The sequence below is a fragment of the Hypanus sabinus genome, chromosome 7 (assembly GCF_030144855.1).
Source record: "Hypanus sabinus isolate sHypSab1 chromosome 7, sHypSab1.hap1, whole genome shotgun sequence".
NCBI classification, from domain to species: Eukaryota; Metazoa; Chordata; class Chondrichthyes; order Myliobatiformes; family Dasyatidae; genus Hypanus; species Hypanus sabinus.
The window spans coordinates 103,813,985-103,831,363 of NC_082712.1; the positions used below are offsets into that span (position 1 = coordinate 103,813,985).

Consider the following 17,379-nt stretch of genomic DNA (forward strand, 5'->3'; position numbering starts at 1 on the left):
TCGGTCCTCCTTATCTGCGGATTCCGCATGCACAGATTCAACCAACTATGGATCAGGAAAACCCAGAAATGCTCTTCACTTGTTGCTTGAGCATGTACAGACTATTTTTTTCTTGTCATTATTCTCTAAACAATACAGTATAACAACTATTTACATAGCATTTACAATGTATTAGGTATTATAAGTAATCCAGAAATGACTTAAAAGTACAGGCAATCCCAGGGTTATGAATGAGTTCCGTTACTGAGTCCATCTTTAAGTCGGAACAGGTACATCCGGTATTATTTAGCGTCAGTTAGTCAAATATTTTTCTTAGTGTATAGTACATATTTTACCTTTTTATGCATATAAAACATTTAAGAAACATACGTATTTCAAAAATTAAACCATTGCATTGCTTAGTAATAATTGTAGCTTTCATTGGGGCAGGGCCTTTCGCATACTCCATTAAAATTGTTCCGATCGTTGACCGACTGTAGCCTAACACTTTTCCAATGACCGATAGTGTTTCACCTCTTTCTGATCGCTTTATTATCAATCGTGATAGTGATTATTTTCATGAACAGAAACACCGCCAATTCAGAGCAGCGCCGGGTCCTAATGTCCTCTGCACTGAACATGTTAAATAAAGTCTGGGGTTCCGCTGGATCCTAAAGACCACCTCACTGATTCAGGTTAAATAAGGGACTTGAGCATCCACAATTTTTGGTATCTGCGGGGGGGGGGGGGGGGGGTTCTCAGAACCAATCCCCTGCGGATAAGGAGGGCCAACTGTATTTGTTTTTGTGGGGAATGGCCACAGGGGTGCTCTGCACTTAACTGCCTCTTCGCATTTCCATTTCTCCTGACAGTCACTCAGCTGCTCACCTCCTTCAGGGTGACTACTCTGATTGTTGATCTCCTCACTCTCCCCTACAAGCCCAAGGTCATCCAGCTGCTGCTCCAGATCCCTAACATAGTCTTCAAAGAGCTGCAGCTGGATGCACTTCACACAGACGTAGTTTCCTGGGAGACTCTGGGTCTCTCAGAACTTCAACATCCAGCATACACAATGGCCATTTACAACACTGGTTACAGCAAGAGAGAGAGAAAAAAAGGAACCTTAACAGAAACTTACCCAGATCCAACACCCCTCTTGGGCCGAAGCCTTCCTGGAGCCAAAGCCTGACACTCCTACTCTCAACGCTGGCCTACCCCCAACAATGGCTGACCCGCCTGTCCCTTCTGTACTTCTACTTAATTGGCTGAGCTCTGCTTCTGTCGCCGATTGAGCCTTTGGAATGTCCAAACACCCCCAAAGCTCTCCTCTTAAACAAGCGTTGCTGACCTGTGAGAAACCTCGTCTCTGTGCTCTGGCCTGTTGTTGAATGGGCTCCATTATTTATTGACACAGTTTGTTGCTTTCTGCATTCTGGTTGATCTGTCATTGAGTTACTACTCTATAGACATGCTGAGTGTGCACAATGACAATGAATCTCAGGGTTGTACATGGTGACATACTGTATATGTAACTTTGATAACAAAATTTACTTTGAACTTTGAAATGCCTTACTAAAGTCCATGTAGACAAACAACATTCACTGCCTTGCCTTCATCAAATTTCCTAGTAACTTCCTTGAAAAACTTCATAGGATTGATTAGACAAGACCTACCACACACAAAGCCATGCTATCCCTAATCAGTCCACATCTATCTAAGTATTCATATATCCAGTCCTTTAGAACATCTTTAATAACTTTCCCACTACTGATATCAGGCACAACGACCTGTAATTTCCTGGTTTTTAGAACCTTTCTTGAACAGCAGAACAACATTAGCTATCCTCCGATCCTCTGGCACCTCACCTGTTGCTAAGAATGATTTAAATATCTCCGTTAGGGCCCTGGCAATTTCTGCAGGTGCCTTCTGCAGGGTCCGAGGGAACACCTCACCAGGCTCTGGGATTTATCCACCCTAATTTGCCTCAAGACAGCAAACACTTCTTCCTCTGTAATCTGTATGGGGTCCATGACTTTGCTGCTGCTTTGCCTCACTTCAATAGACTCTGTCTGTCTCCTGATGCAAAAAGTCCAAATCTCTTCTGGCTCCATGCATATATTACCATCCTGATCTTCCAATTTTGTCCCTTGCAATCTTTTTGCTCTTAACATATCTATAGAATCCTTTGACTTGTATGCTAGGGCAACATCATACCTTCTTTTAGCCCTCCTGATTTCTTAAGTGTTGTGCATAAGTACCTCATTTGTTCCTACCTGCTATGCTCCTCCTTTTTTCTCTTAACCAGGGCCTCAATATCTCTTGAAAATGAAGGTTCCTTTCACTTGTTATCTTATTATTTTGACAAACTTTGTACTCTCAAAATTTCACTTTTGAAAGCCTCCCACTTACCAAGTAGACCTTTACCAGAAGACAGCCTGTCCCAATCCACACTTGCCAGATCCTTTCTGATAACATCAAAATTGGCCTTTCTCCAATTTAGAATCTCAAACCGCAGACCAGACCTATCTTTTACCATACTTACATTGAAACTAATGACATTATGATCACCAGGTACAAAGTGTTCCCCTAAACATACTTCTGTCACCTTTCCTGTTTCATTCCCTAATAGGAGATTAAGTATGTTGTTTGTCTACATGGACTTTAGTAAGGCATTTCAAAGTTCAAAGTAAATTTTATTATCAAAGTATGTCTCATTGGGACTTCTATGTACTGATTCAGAAAACTTTCCTGAACACATTTGACAAGCACAACCCCATCTAGTCCTTTGACAGTGTGGCAGTCCAGTGGAGCTTTAAAAACCCCGTCTCTAAAAAGAGGTACCGCTCAGCAGAGTGGTGATCGTGGGAGCAGTCGTCGGCAGAGTAGTAAGGCTTTGGCTCAACAGATGGAGGCAAGCTAAGTTCATTTCTAATTTCTTATTTAACTCTTGAGAGGGGAACTACTACCTGGGGGAAGCGACAGTGGCCGTACCTCTGGCACAGAGTCTGGCCCTGTGGCTCAGAAGGGTAGAGAAAGGAAGAGGAAGGCAGTAGTGATAGGGGACTCTATAGTTAGGGGTTCAGACAGGCGATTCTGTGGACGCAGGAAAGAAACTCGGATGGTAGTTTGCCTCCCAGGTGCCAGGGTCCGGGATGTTTCTGATCGCGTCCAAGATATCCTGTGTGGGAGGGAGAACAGCCAGAGGTCGTGGTACATATTGGTACCAATGACATAGGTAGGAAAAGGGAAGAGGTCCTTAAACAAGACTACATGGAGTTAGGAAGGAAGTTGAAAAGCAGGACCTCAAAGGTAGTAATCTCGGGATTACTGCCTGTGTTACACGACAGTGAGAATAGGAATAGAATGAGATGGAGGATAAATGCGTGGCAGAGGGAATGAAGAGGGGGGCAGGGATTCAGATTTCTGGATCATTGGGACCTATTTTGGGGCGGGTGTGACCTGTACAAAAAGGACGGGTTGCACCTGAATCCCAGGGGGATCAATATCCTGGCGGGCAGGTTTGGTAGAGCTGTTGGGGAGGGTTTAAATTGGTTTGGCGGGGGGTGGGAATCAGAATGTGAGTGCAGGGATTAAGGTAGAAGGACAAGGGCATGATGTTAAGAGTTCCGAGTTGATGAGGAAGGACAAGCAGGGGACAGAACATAATTGTAGCCAGTTAAAGGGGTTGAAATGTGTCTATTTCAATGCTAGGAGTATTAGGAACAAGGAGGATGAACTTAGAGCATGGATTAGTACGTAGAATTACGATGTTGTGGCTGTTACTGAAACTTGGTTGGAGGAAGGGCAGGACTGGATGATGCAGATCCTGGGGTTCAGGTGTTTTAAAAGGAATAGGATGGGAGGTAGAAAAGTGGGGGGAGTGGCATTGCTGGTCAGGGGTAGTATCACGGCTATAGAAAGGGAGGACGCTGCAGAAGGAGTGTCTACTGAGTCAGTCTGGGTGGAAGTCAGAAATAGGAAGGGATCAATCACTGTGCTGGGAGTAGTCTATAGGCCCCCAAATAGCCCTCGGGACACCGAGGAGCAGATAAGTAGGCAGATTTTAGAATGGAGCAGGAAATACAGGGTAGTAGTTATGGGTGATTTCAACTTCCCTCATATTGACTGGCACCTCCTGAATGCAAGGGGGATAGATGGGGCTTAATTTGTCAGGTGTGTTCAAGGATTCCTGACACAGTATGTGGACTGGCCAATGAGAGGAGAGGCTATACTGGATCTAGTTCTGGGTATTGAACCTGGTCAGGTGACAGACCTCTTGGTGGGGGAGCATTTTGGTGAGAGTGACCACAACTCCCTTAGCTTCAGCATAGCTATGGAAAGGGATAAAATCAGACAAAATGGTAAAGTGCTTAACTGGGGTAGGGCTAACTTTGAAGGGATGAGGCAGGAACTAGCGAGAGTAAATTAGAAACAAATGTTCAAAGAGGAAAGCACAGAAGTAATGTGGGAGAAGTTCAGGGACCACTTGAGCTGGGTTCAGGATAGGTTTGTCCCACTGAGGCAAGGAAAAAAATGGTAGGAAAAGGGAACCATGGCTGACAAAACATGTGAGGCAACTCGTCAAAAGGAAAAAGGAAGCATATGTTAGATATGAGCAGCAGGAAGTAGGAGGGGCTTATGAGAAATATAGGGAAGCCAGGAAACAGCTAAAGAAAGGACTTAGGAGAGCTCGAAGGGGGCATTAGAAGGCCTTGGCATGTAGGATTAAGGAATGCGTTCTATGTGAAGAATAGGAGGATGATGAGAACGAAGGTGGGACCGCTAAAGGATAAAGAGGGCAACATGTGCCTGGAGGCGGAGGAGGATGGGGAGGTCCTAAATGAATACTTTGCTTCAGTATTCACAAGTGAAAAGGATCTTGATCAGGATGAGGTCGAAGTAGAGCAGGCCTGTGTGCTGGATAGTGTGGAGATTAAGGAAGAAGAAGTGCTGGATCTTCTTAAAAACATTAAGATTGATAAATCCCCAGGGCCGGATATGATACACCCCAGGTTGTTGTGGGAATTCAGAGAAGAGATCACAGGAGCATTAGCTATGATCTTTGAATCCTCTTTGGCTGCAGGGGAAGTGCCAGAGGACTGGAGAATGGCAAATGTTCCCTTGTTTAAAAAAGGTAATATGGGGAAACCCGGGAACTATAGACCAGTGAGTCTTATGTCGGTGGTATGCAAACTACTGGAAAGGATTCTTAAGGATAGGATCTATGAGCATTTGGAGAAGTACAGTCTACTCATGGATAGTCAACATGCCTTTGTGAAGGGAAGATAATGCTTCACGAGCCTGATTGAGTTTTTTGAAGAAGTAACAAAAAAATTGATGAGGGTAGGGCAGTGGATGTGGTCTACATGGACTTTAGCAAAGCATTTGACAAGGTCCCTCATGAGAGACTCATCCAGAAAGTCATAAGGCATTGGATAAGTGGAACCTTGGCTGTCTGGATAAAAAATTGGCTTAAAGGAAGAAAGCAGAGGGTAGTTGTGGAAGGAAAGTATTCTGCCTGGAGGTCGGTGACTAGTGGAGTGCTGCAGGGATCTGTCCTGGGACCCCTGCTATTTGTGATTTTTATAAATGACCTGGATGTAGAGGCAGAAGGATGGGTGAGTACGTTTGTGGATGACGCAAAGATCAGAGGAGTTGTGGATGGAGCTGTAGGTGGTCAAAGGTTACAAGAGGATATAGACAGGCTGCAGAGTTGGGTAGTAAAATGGAAGATGAAGTTCAATCTGGAAAAGTGTGAGGTGATGCATTTTGGAAGGACAAACCAGAAGACTGAGTACAGGATTAATGGTCAATTACTTAAGAGTGTGGATGAACAGAGGGACCTTGGGGTTCAAATCCATACACCCCTCAAGGTCGCTGTGCAGGTTGATAGGGTAGTTAAGAAGGCCTATGGGATGCTAGTCTTCATTAACAGGGGGATTGAGTTCAAGAGGAGAGAGGTTATGTTGCAACTCTACAAATCTCTGGTGAGACTGCACTGCGAGTACTGTGTTCAATTCTGATCACCTCATTATAGGAAGGATGTGGAAGCTATGGAGAGGGTGCAGAGGAGATTTACCAGGATGTTGCCTGGATTGGAGAACAAGTCATATGAAGGAAGGTTAGCAAAGCTGGGACTTTTCTCTTTGGAGCGTAGGAGAATGAGAGGGGACTTGATAGAGGTCTACAAGATTATGAGAGGCATAGATAGGGTGGATAGTTAGTACCTGTTTCCCAGAGCACCAATAGCAAACACCAGAGGGCATATGCTCAAAATTAAGGGAGGGAAGTTTAGGGGAGATATCAGGGGTAAGTTTTTTTACACAGAGGGTTGTGAGAGCCTGGAATGACTTGCCAGGGATGGTGGTGGAGGCTAAAACATTAGGGGCATTTAAGAGCCTCTTGGACAGACACATGGATGAAAGAAAAATAGAGGGTTATGGGGTAGTGTGGGTTTAGTACCTTTTATTTTTAAGGATTATATGGGTTGGCACAACATGGAGGGCTGAAAGGCCTGTACTGTGCTGTAGTGTTTTATGGTTCTATGGTACTGAGCCAGCGTTCTGTTCTCTGTGTCAGATCTGGAATTTCTGGGAGACTTCCAGCCTCCCTGATGGCAACATCTGCACCAGGTACATCGAGATGCAGCTCCTTAGAGATGGAGTTAGGGAACTGGAACTGCAGCTCGATGACCTTCGGCTTGTTAGGGAAAGTGAAGCAGTGATAGACAGGAGCTACAGAGAGGTAGTCACCCCAAGGCTTCAGGAGACAGATAAATGGAGAGGGAAGGGAGAACACCAAATGGTGAAGATCACCCCTGTGGGTTGTCCCTCTCAAAAACAAGTACTCCATTTTGAGTACTGTTGGGGGAGGCAGGGGTGACAACCTACCTGGCCATGCCTCTGGTACGGTGTCTGGCCCTGTAGCTCAGAAGGGTAGGGAACTGAAGAGGATGACAGCAGTAATGGGGGACTCTATAGTGAGGGGGACAGACCGGTGATTCTGTGGATGCAAAAAGGAAACACGGATGGTAGTTTGCCTCCCAGCTGCCAGGGTCTGTGATGTTTCTGGACGCGTCCACAATATCATGAAAAGGGAGGGTAAGCAGCCAGAAGTCATAGTACATATTGGTACTAACGACATAGGTAGGGTTAGGAGGTCCTGAAAAAAAGAATACAGTACAGGGAGTTAGGAAGGAAGCTGAGGAGCTGGGCCTTAATCTCAGAATTGCTGCCTGCTGCCTGAGGGAGGTTGCTGAAGAGATAATGGATGCATTGGTGATGATCTTTCAAGAATCACTCGATTCTGGCATGGTCCCAATGGACTGGAAGATTGCAAATGTCACTCCACTCTTTAAGATTGGAGGAAGACAAAAAAAGGAAATTATAGGCTAGTAAGCCTAACCTCAGTGGTTGGGAAAGTGTTGGAGTCTATTATTAAGGATGAGGTTTCGGGGTACTTGGAGACTAATGATAAAATATGTCAAAGTCAGCATGATCTCTGTAAAGGGAAATCTTGCCTGACTAATCTGTTAGAGTTCTTTGAGGAAGTATCAAGCAGGGTAGACAAAAGAGAAGCGGTAGATGTCACTTACTCAGATTTTCAAAAGGCATTTGATAAAGTGCCACACATGAGGCTGCTTAACAAGATAAAATACTATGGTATTACAGGAAAGTTACTACCATGGATAGAGGAATGGCTGACAGGCAGGAGGCAGCGAGTGGGAATAAAAGAGCCTTTTCTGTTGTGCTGCCAGTGACTAGTGGTGTTCCTCAGGGATCGCTACTTTTCACATTGTTTGTCAATGATTTGGATAGGGAATTGATGGCTTTGTGGCAAAGTTTGTGGATGATACGAAGACTGGTGGAGGGGTAGGTAGTGCTGAGGAAGTAATACGCTTGTAGCAGGACTTAGATAAATTGGAAGAATGGGCAAAAAAGTGGCAGATGAAATAGTGTTGGGAAATGTACAGTAATGCATTTTGGTAAAAGGAACAATAGTGCAGACTATTATCTAAATGGGGAGAAGGTTCAAATATCAGAGGTGCAAAGAGAGCTGCAAGACTCCCAGAAGGTTAATTTACAGGTTGATTCTGTGGTAAAGAAAGCAAATGCAATGTTGGCATTTATTTCAAGGGGAATAGAATATTTCAAGGGGATAATGCTGAGCCATCTTGGAGTATAGTCTACTGATTTGGGCCCCATATCTCAGAAAGGATGCATTGACTTTGGAGAGAGTCCAGATGAGATTCACGAGGATGATTCCGTGAATGTAGTGGTTAACATATGAGGAGTGTTTGGCAGCTTTGAGCTTTGTCCCACAGGAATTCAGAAGAATGCGTGAGGATCTCATTGAAATCTACCAAATGTTGAAAGGACTAGATAGGGTGGATGTGGAGAGGATGTTTCCTATGGCTTAGGTATCCAGAGTTAAAGGGCACAGCTTCAAAATTGAGAGCTGACCCTTTAGAATAGATGTGGGTAAGGAGGAGTTTTTTAGCCAGAGAGTAGTGAATCTGGAATGCTCTGCCACAAACTGCAGTGGAGGCCAAGTCTGTGGGTATATTTAAAGCAGAAGTTAATTATTTCCTGATCAGTCAGGGCATCAAAAGATATGGTGAGGAAGCAGGTGTATGGGGTTGAGTGGGATCACGGATCAGCCATGATGGAATGGTGGACCAGACTCGATGGGCTGAATGGCCCAATTCAGCTCCTTTGTCTTATGGTCTTCATATGTGGAAAGTTAAAATCACCCACTATTACCACCTCATGTCTCTTACAAAAGTCCGTGATCTCTCTACCTTTCTTATTCCTTAGTTTCATCCATAATGCCTCACTAGACAAGATCCGCAGTCTGTCCTGACTGAGCACTGCTATAGTATTTTCCCTAACTCATAACGCCACTGCCCCCCTCCCCCAATCCCCCTCTGCTCTTGCAGGTATTTCACGTTTTTAAAAAATTGAACGCTGGAATATTGAGCTGCCAGTCCTGCCCTTCCTGCAACCAGGTCCCACTAATGGATATTTTAATTCCACGTGTTGATCCATACCCTGAGCTCATCTGCCTTTGCTACAATATTTCTGGCACTGAAGTACGTGCAGCTCAGAATACTCGTTGCACTGTGCTCGATCTTTTGATTCCTGACTTTGTCTGAGGTCTTCATAAGCTCTTCACGATCTGTTCCCATTCCCTACAGCTCCAGTTTAAACCCACCTTCCCTCAACTGCGCAGCTCTAGCAAGTCTTCCCACTATTTAATTAGTCCCCCTCCAGTTCAGGTACAAACTGTCTCCCCTGTACAGGTCCCAACTTCCCTGGAAGAGAGCCAAATGATCCAAAAATCTGACACCCTCCCTACTATATCAACTCCTTAGCCACGTGCTACACTCTATGATCTTCCTATTTCTGGCCTCACTAGCACGTGGCACAGGTACCATTCCTGAGATCACACCCTGGAGGTCCTGTCCTTGACCTTAGCACCCAACTCCCTGAACTCATCTTGCAGAACCTCATCACTCTTCCTACCTATATCATTGATACCTACGTGGACCATACTCATCCTCCCACTTAAGCACCCTGAGGACAAACCGAGATGGCCCAGACACTGGCACCTGGGGTGCTGTCTTGCCTCTGTTCTCAGTATCACCTCTTCAGTCTTCTCCCTAGGAGCCCATTTAACTTTCACCACGGGCTTTGCAGGAGGCTCCACCAACCAAGGCTATGTTTCCTATTAGTTCACTTTAACTGCTGCTTCCTAAATCTCCCCCGATCCCACAGAGAGACATGGTACCAACAGGTGTTGCAGCCCAACTCATCCATGGCGACTGTGTTTATGAGCAAGCGAGTCCCATTGGCCTGCGTTTGGCCATAGTCCTCTACCCATGTACATATTGAAATGGCTTTTAAATATTATTAATGACTCCGGCTCAACACAGGTCATTCCAAATACACATCAGCCTTTGTGTGAGGAAGCTGCCCATGATTTCCTTTTAAATCTCTTGCCCCAATCTTAAACTGATGCCCTCATTTTTAGTACCCTCAGGGAAATTTACTATATTCTTTCACCTTGTCTATGCTCTGCGTGATCCTATGTTTGTCAGGTCACCACTCCATCACCAACTTTCCAGGGAACAAAGTTCTAAACTAAAAAAGTGAAGGAGAACCCCAAGGGATGTTACAGATATCTCAAGAGACAAAGGATTTCAAGTGACAAAGCTGGTCCTCCGGAAGATCAGAACGGTAATCCATGGCTGGTGCCAAAAGAGATGGGGGAGAGCTTAGATAGATTATTTTTTCATCTGTTTTTATTTGGGAGATGGACACAGAGTCTATCGAAGTGAGTCAAAGCAGCAGCAAGATCACGGACCCCATACAAATTACAGAAGAGGAGGTGTTTGCTATCTGGAGGCAAATTAACCATATATAACCATATATAAAGTAATATAACCATATATAACAACCACAGCACGGAAAAAGGCCATCTTGGCCCTCCTAGTCCGTGCCGAACTCTTAATCTCACCTAGTCCCACCTACCCGCACTCAGCCCATAACCCTCCACTCCTTTCCTGTCCATATACCTATCCAATTTTACCTTAAATGACACAACTGAACTGGCCTCTACTACTTCTACAGGAAGCTCATTCCACACATCTATCACTCTCTGAGTAAAGAAATACCCCCTCGTATTTCCCTTAAACTTCTGCCCCCTAACTCTCAAATCATGTCCTCTCGTTTGAATCTCCCCTACTCTCAATGGAAACAGCCTATTCACGTCAACTCTATCTATCCCTCTCAAAATTTTAAATACCTCGATCAAATCCCCCCTCAACCTCTATGCTCCAATGAATAGAGACCTAACTTGTTCAACCTTTCTCTGTAACTTAAGTGCTGAAACCCAGGTAACATCCTAGTAAATCGTCTCTGCACTCTCTCTAATTTATTGATATCTTTCCTATAATTCAGTGACCAGAACTGTACACAATATTCCAAATTTGGCCTTACCAATGTCTTGTATAATTTTAACAATACATCCCAACTTCTGTACTCAATGCTTTGATTTATAAAGGCCAGCGTTCCAAAAGCCTTCTTCACCACCCTATCTACATGAGACTCCACCTTCAGGGAACTACGCACTGTTATTCCTAGATCTCTCTGTTCCTCTGCATTCCTCAATGCCCTACCATTTACCCTGTATGTTCTATTTGGATTATTCCTGCCAAAATGTAGAACCTCACACTTCTCAGCATTAAACTCCATCTGCCAACGTTCAGCCCATTCTTCTAACCGGCATAAATCTCCCTGCAAGCTTTGAAAACCCACCTCATTATCCACAACACCTCCTACCTTAGTATCATCGGCATACTTACTAATCCAATTTTACCACCCCATCATCCAGATCATTTATGTATATTACAAACAACATTGGGCCCAAAACAGATCCCTGAGGCACCCCGCTAGTCACCGGCCTCCATCCCGATAAACAATTATCCACCACTACTCTCTGGCATCTCCCATCTAGCCACTGTTGAATCCATTTTATTACTCCAGCATTAATACCTAACGACTGAACCTTCTTAACTAACCTTCCATGTGGAACTTTGTCAAAGGCTTTGCTGAAGTCCATATAGACTGCATCCACTGCCTTACCCTCGTCAAAATTCCTCGTAACTTCTTCAAAAAATTCAATAAGGTTTGTCAAACATGACCTTCCACACACAAATCCATGCTGGCTACTCCTAATCAGATCCTGTCTATCCAGATAATTATTAATACTATCTCTAAGAATACTTTCCATTAATTTACCCACCACTGATCTCAAACTGACAGGTCTATAATTGCTAGGCTTACTTCTAGAACCCTTTTTAAACAATGGAACCACATGAGCAATATGCCAATCCTCTGGCACAGTCCCCATTTCTAATGACATCTTAAAGATCTCCGTCAGAGCTCCTGCTATTTCTACACAAACTTCCCTCAAGGTCCTGGGGAATATCCTGTCAGGACCCGGAGATTTATCCACTTTTAAATTTCTTAAAAGTGCCAGTACTTCCACCTCTTTAATTGTCATAGGTTCCATAACTTCCTTACTTGTTTCCCACACCTTACACAATTCAATATCCTTCTCCTTAGTGAATACCGAAGAGAAGAAATCGTTCAAAATCTCTCCCATCTCCCTCGGCTCCACACACAGCTGACCACTCTGATTCTCTAAGGGGCCAATTTTATCCCTCACTATCCTCTTGCTTTTAATATAACTTTAGAAACCTTTTGGATTTACTTTCACCTTATTTGCCAAACCAACCTCGTATCTTCTTTTAGCTTTTCTAATCTCTTTCTTAAGATTCCTTTTACATTCTTTATATTCCTCGAGCAATTCCTTTACTCTATGCTGCCTATATTGATTATAGACATCTCTCTTTTTCCGAACCAAATTTCTAATATCCCTTGAAAACCATGGTGCTTTCAAACCTTTAACCTTTCCTTTCAATCTAACAGGAACATAAAGATTCTGTACCCTCATAATTTCACCCTTAAATGACCTCCATTTCTCTATTACATCCTTCCCATAAAACAACTTGACCCAATCCACCCTCTCTAAATCCCTTCGCATCTACTCAAAGTTAGCCTTTCTCCAATCAAAAATCTCAACTCTAGGTCCTGTCCTGTCCTTCTCCATAATTATATTGAAGCTAATGCTATTGTGATCACTGGACCCGAAGTGCTCCCCAACACATACATCTGTCAGCTGACCTATCGCATTCCCTAACAGGAGATCCAACACTGCCCCATCTCTAGTCGGTACTTCTATGTATTGTTGCAAAAAACTACCCTGCACACATTTCACAAACTCTAAACCATCCAGCCCTTTTACAGAATGAGCTTCCCAGTCTATGTGTGGAAAATTAAAATCTCCCACAATCACCACCTTGTGTTTACTACAAATATCTGCTATCTCCTTACACATTTGCTCTTCCAACTCACGCTCCCCATTAGGTGGCCTATAATACACTCCTATCAGTGTTACTACACCTTTCCCATTCCTCAATTCCACCCAAATAGCCTCCCTAGAGGAGCTCTCTAATCTATCCTTCCAAAGCACCGCCATAAGATTTTCTCGGACAAGCAATGTTAGGGTGGATAAATCCCCAGAGCCTGACGAGGTGTTCCCTCGAACCCTGCAGAAGGCAGCTGCAGAAATTGCCAGAGTCCCAGCAACAGGTGAGATGCTGGAGACTGGAGGATAGATAGATAAGGGTGCTCCGCTGTTTGAGAAAGGCTCTAAAAGTAAACCAGTAAATTATAGGCCTGTGAGCTTTACATTAGTAGTGGGAAAGTTGCTGGAAGGTATTCTAAGGGACTGGTTATATGAGTATTTGAATATACTGAGACTGATCAGGGATAGTCAGCATGGTTTTGTGTGTAGGAGGGGCATCTAACCGATCTGAGAGTTTTTCAAAGAAGTTACCAGGAAAGTTAATGAAGGCAAGGCAATGGATATTGTCTAGGTGGATTTTAGCAAAACATTTGACAAGGTCCCGCATGGGAGGTTGGTCAAGAAGATTCAGCCACTTGGCATTCAAGATGAGGATTGGTATAGACATAGGCTTTGTGGGAGAAGCCAGAGAGAAGTAATAAGTAGATGGATGCCTCTCTGACTGGAGAGCTGTGAGTAATGGAGTGCCACAGGGATCGGTGCTGGGTCAATTGTTGTTTGTCATCTATATCAGTGATCTGAATGACAATGTGATTAACTGAATCAGAAGATTTGCAGATGACACCAAAATTGGAGGTGTAGCGGACAGCGACGAAGGCTATCCAGGCTTGCAGTGGGATTTGCTGGAAAAAGGCAAATGAAATTTAATGCAGACAAGTGCCAGGTGTTGCACTTCAGTAGGACCGACCAGGGTGGATCTTACACAGTGAATGGTCAGACACTGAGGAGTGCGGCTAAACAAGGGGATCTGGGAATACAGAATTCATTGAAAGTGGCATCACAGGTAGATAAGGTCATAAAGAAAGCTTTTGGCACATTGGCCAAATCAAAGTAATAAGTTGGTGAAGTCTAATTTGGAGTATTGAGTGCAGTTTTGGTCATCTACCTACAGGAAGGATGTAAATAAGATTGAAAGAATACAGTGATGTTGCTGGGAGGACTTGTGTGTTAAAAAGGAAAGAGTGAATACCGGTAAGTTAGAACTTTATTCCCTAGAATGTGTAAGATAGAGGGGAGATCTGATAGAGGTATACAAAATTATGAGGGGTATAGAGAGAGTAAATGAAAGCAGGTTGAATGAGACTATAACCAGAGGTCATGGGTTAGGGTGAAAAGTGAAATGTTTAGGGAGAACATGAAGGTGTTGAGAGTGTGGAATGAGCTGCCAGTGCAAGTGCTGGATGTGATTTTAATTTTAACGTTTAAGAGAAGTTCGGATAGGTACATGGATGGAAGGGGTATGGAGGGCTCTGGTCCCACTGCAAGTTTATGGGACTAGGTAATCTAAATGCTTTGGCATGGACTAGATGGGCTGAAGGGCTTGTTTCTGTGCTCTACTTTTCTAAGCTCTATAATTCTACACAATGTCTCCTTGTAACTCCAATTCAGTTATTATCACATGTACCCCAAGTTCAGGCAACATCCTGTTAAATATTTTCTGCACCCTTTAACAGCTTCCTTCCTGTAATAGGGCAACGAGAACTGTGCACAGTACTCTACATGTGCCTGTCACCACAAGGAACTGCAGAGAAATGTGAACACAGCTCAGCACAAGGTGCACCATAGAAAGCATCCCATTGGGATGTATCATGGCAACTGCTGTATGCATTAACACAAAATCTGCAGAGAATTGTGGACAAGCTTAGTACAGCACAGGAACACCATGTACATATCTCTCCATCTTCCTCACATATATGTATGTGCCTATCCAAACATCTCTTAAAAGCCTCTAATGTATTTGCCTCTACCACCATACCGGGCAGCAAAAACTTACACCTCACATACCCCTTCTTACCCTCAATGCATGCCCTCTGTTATTAGACATTTCAATGAGAAAGAGATACTCCCTGTCTATTCTATCTATGCCTCTCATAATCTAATAAACCTCTGTCAGATCGCGACTCAGTCTCCGCCGCTCCAGAGAAAACAACCTAAGTTGTCCAGCCTCTCCTGATGGCACATGCCCTCTAATCCAGGCAGCATCCTGGTAAACCTCTTCTGCACCCTCTCCAAAGACTCAACGTCCTTCCTATAGTGAGAGAGCAGAACTTTGTGCAGTACTCCAGACACGGCCTGACCAGAGTTTTATAAAGTTGCAACATAACCTCTTGACTTTTGAACTCAATACCTCGACTAATAAAAGCAAGCATTCCATAAGCCTTCTTAGCCATCGTATTGACCTGTAGAGCTATGAACTTGGACCCAAGATCTCTTTGCTCAGTCACTGTTAAGAATCTTTCCCATAACGGTGTACTCTCTCCTTGCATTTGTCCTACCAAGGTGCAACACCTCACATTTAGCTGGGTTAAACTCTACCTGCCACTTCTCTGCCTATATCTGCAACTGATCTATATCATGCTGTATTCCTTGCCGGTCCTCAATGCTATCTATAACTCCACCAATCTTGATACCATATGCAAACTTATTAACCTACCCATCTCCTTTTTTATCCAGGTCATTACTATACATCACAAACAGCAGAGGTCCCAGCACAGATTCCTGCAGAATACCACTGATTACAGCCCTCCAGCTCAAATAAGTCCCTTCAATCATTACCCTCTGACTTCTATGTGTGAGCCAGTTCACCATGGACCTGAAGCATCATAATGTTTTGGATTAACTCCCATAAAGGACTTTGTCAAGTGCTAGACTAAAATCCAAGTAAATAAGATCCCCTACTCTACCCTCATCAATTTCTCTCTTCAGCTTGTCAAGAAAAAAACTCAATCAAGTTGGTTCTCACTGCCTCGTAGAGCAGCTAGCATGACCCACCGCACAGATTCTTTCTTCTCACCCCTCCTGTTGGGCAGAAGATACAAAAGTCTGAAAGCAAGTATCCAGCAGACTCAAGAACAGCTTCTAATCCACTGCTATAAGACTCTTGACCAGACCTCCAGAATGATAAAATGCACCCTTAACCCCTCAATTTGCCTCATTATGGCCTTGCACCTCATTGTCTACCTGCACTGAACTTTGTCTGAAGCTGTTAGTTTATTCTGCATTCAGTTATTGTTTTGCCTGTTCTACCTCAATGCACATGTGCAATGTACATGTGAAAACAGTAAGCCAATTTCAATTCACCAATATCATACATAATGAAGTAACATGACAATGCCCTTTGAATTGAAATCAACATTTAACCTGAATTAACTGTGAGCATGACAAGACCCCACAGGGATCTACTGATCAGTGTGCAAGTGCAGGAGTTATGTAGAAACAAATTATTTGTGCACAGCAGATTCTCACCAGAGCACTTGCTTTGTGGGATTAGTTGAAATATTGATCCCTGGATATGGGGCAGACTTCATCAGAGCAGCAGCTTCTGTGAAGTGGTAGGCCTGCAGTATACCCTCCTCAAAAGTACATACTCCCTCACACTATGGGGAGAGGGCTCCCTGTGTCTGACCCTAGAAGTGTGTGTTGGACAGCGTGAAGGAAGCTTCACTCTTCGTCTGACCACAGGGGTGTGTGATGAGATGGTATACAGGGAGTGGCAGTCTTGTACCCAGGGACAGTGTGATGGGACAGTAAACAGGGAGCTACACTCTGTACCCAGGGAGTGTGCCATGGGATGGTAAACGGGGAGAAACACTTTTTCCCAGGGAGCGTGTGATGAGATGGTAAACAGGGAGGGAGCCACACTCCGTGTCTCTATTTGCGGGTCACTTACTCTTGGTGATGTATTCCTCTTCAAAAGGCATGGGCTTCACCATAGCGGCTGCTGTAGAGGAAGTTCAAAGTAAATTTGTTATCAAAGTGTGTATATCTCACCACATACAATCCTGAGATTCATTTTCTCTGGAAAAATAGATACACAATAGAATTGATGAAAAAACATGCACAAATAAAGACTGACAACATGCAGAGGACAAAGTTTGGAAATGGAAAATAGTGGAAACATTAAGTATTAAGAGCCTGTCGGCTGTATGATCGGTTCAGTGTTGTGATGATTGAAGTTATCAGAAGCTTGATGCTCATCGGTAACGACTGTTCCTGAATATGGTGATATGGGACCCAAGGCTCCTGTACCTCCTGCCCAATGGGAATAGTGAGAAGAGACCATGGGTGATAACAGCAACAAAAAACAACAGCTAAAGAAGCTCCTTTTTTGCCTCCCTCCTACCCACCTACCCACTCACCCACACTCAGGTTGTTCAGCTCCTCAACCCATTTCAACATTTATCAGTA

At 43.9% G+C, this 17,379-nt stretch overlaps 1 protein-coding gene across 1 annotated transcript in view; it reads right to left on the reverse strand.

Annotated features, from left to right (window-relative positions):
* Nucleotides 1-17,379, reverse strand: part of LOC132397072 (uncharacterized) — a 280,816-nt gene that overhangs the window by 262,096 nt on the left and 1,341 nt on the right. The window contains exon 2 of the mRNA XM_059975332.1: nt 16,862-16,912. Within this exon, the coding sequence (XP_059831315.1) occupies nt 16,862-16,912 (51 nt within the window). The remainder of the gene's footprint in view (nt 1-16,861; nt 16,913-17,379) is intronic.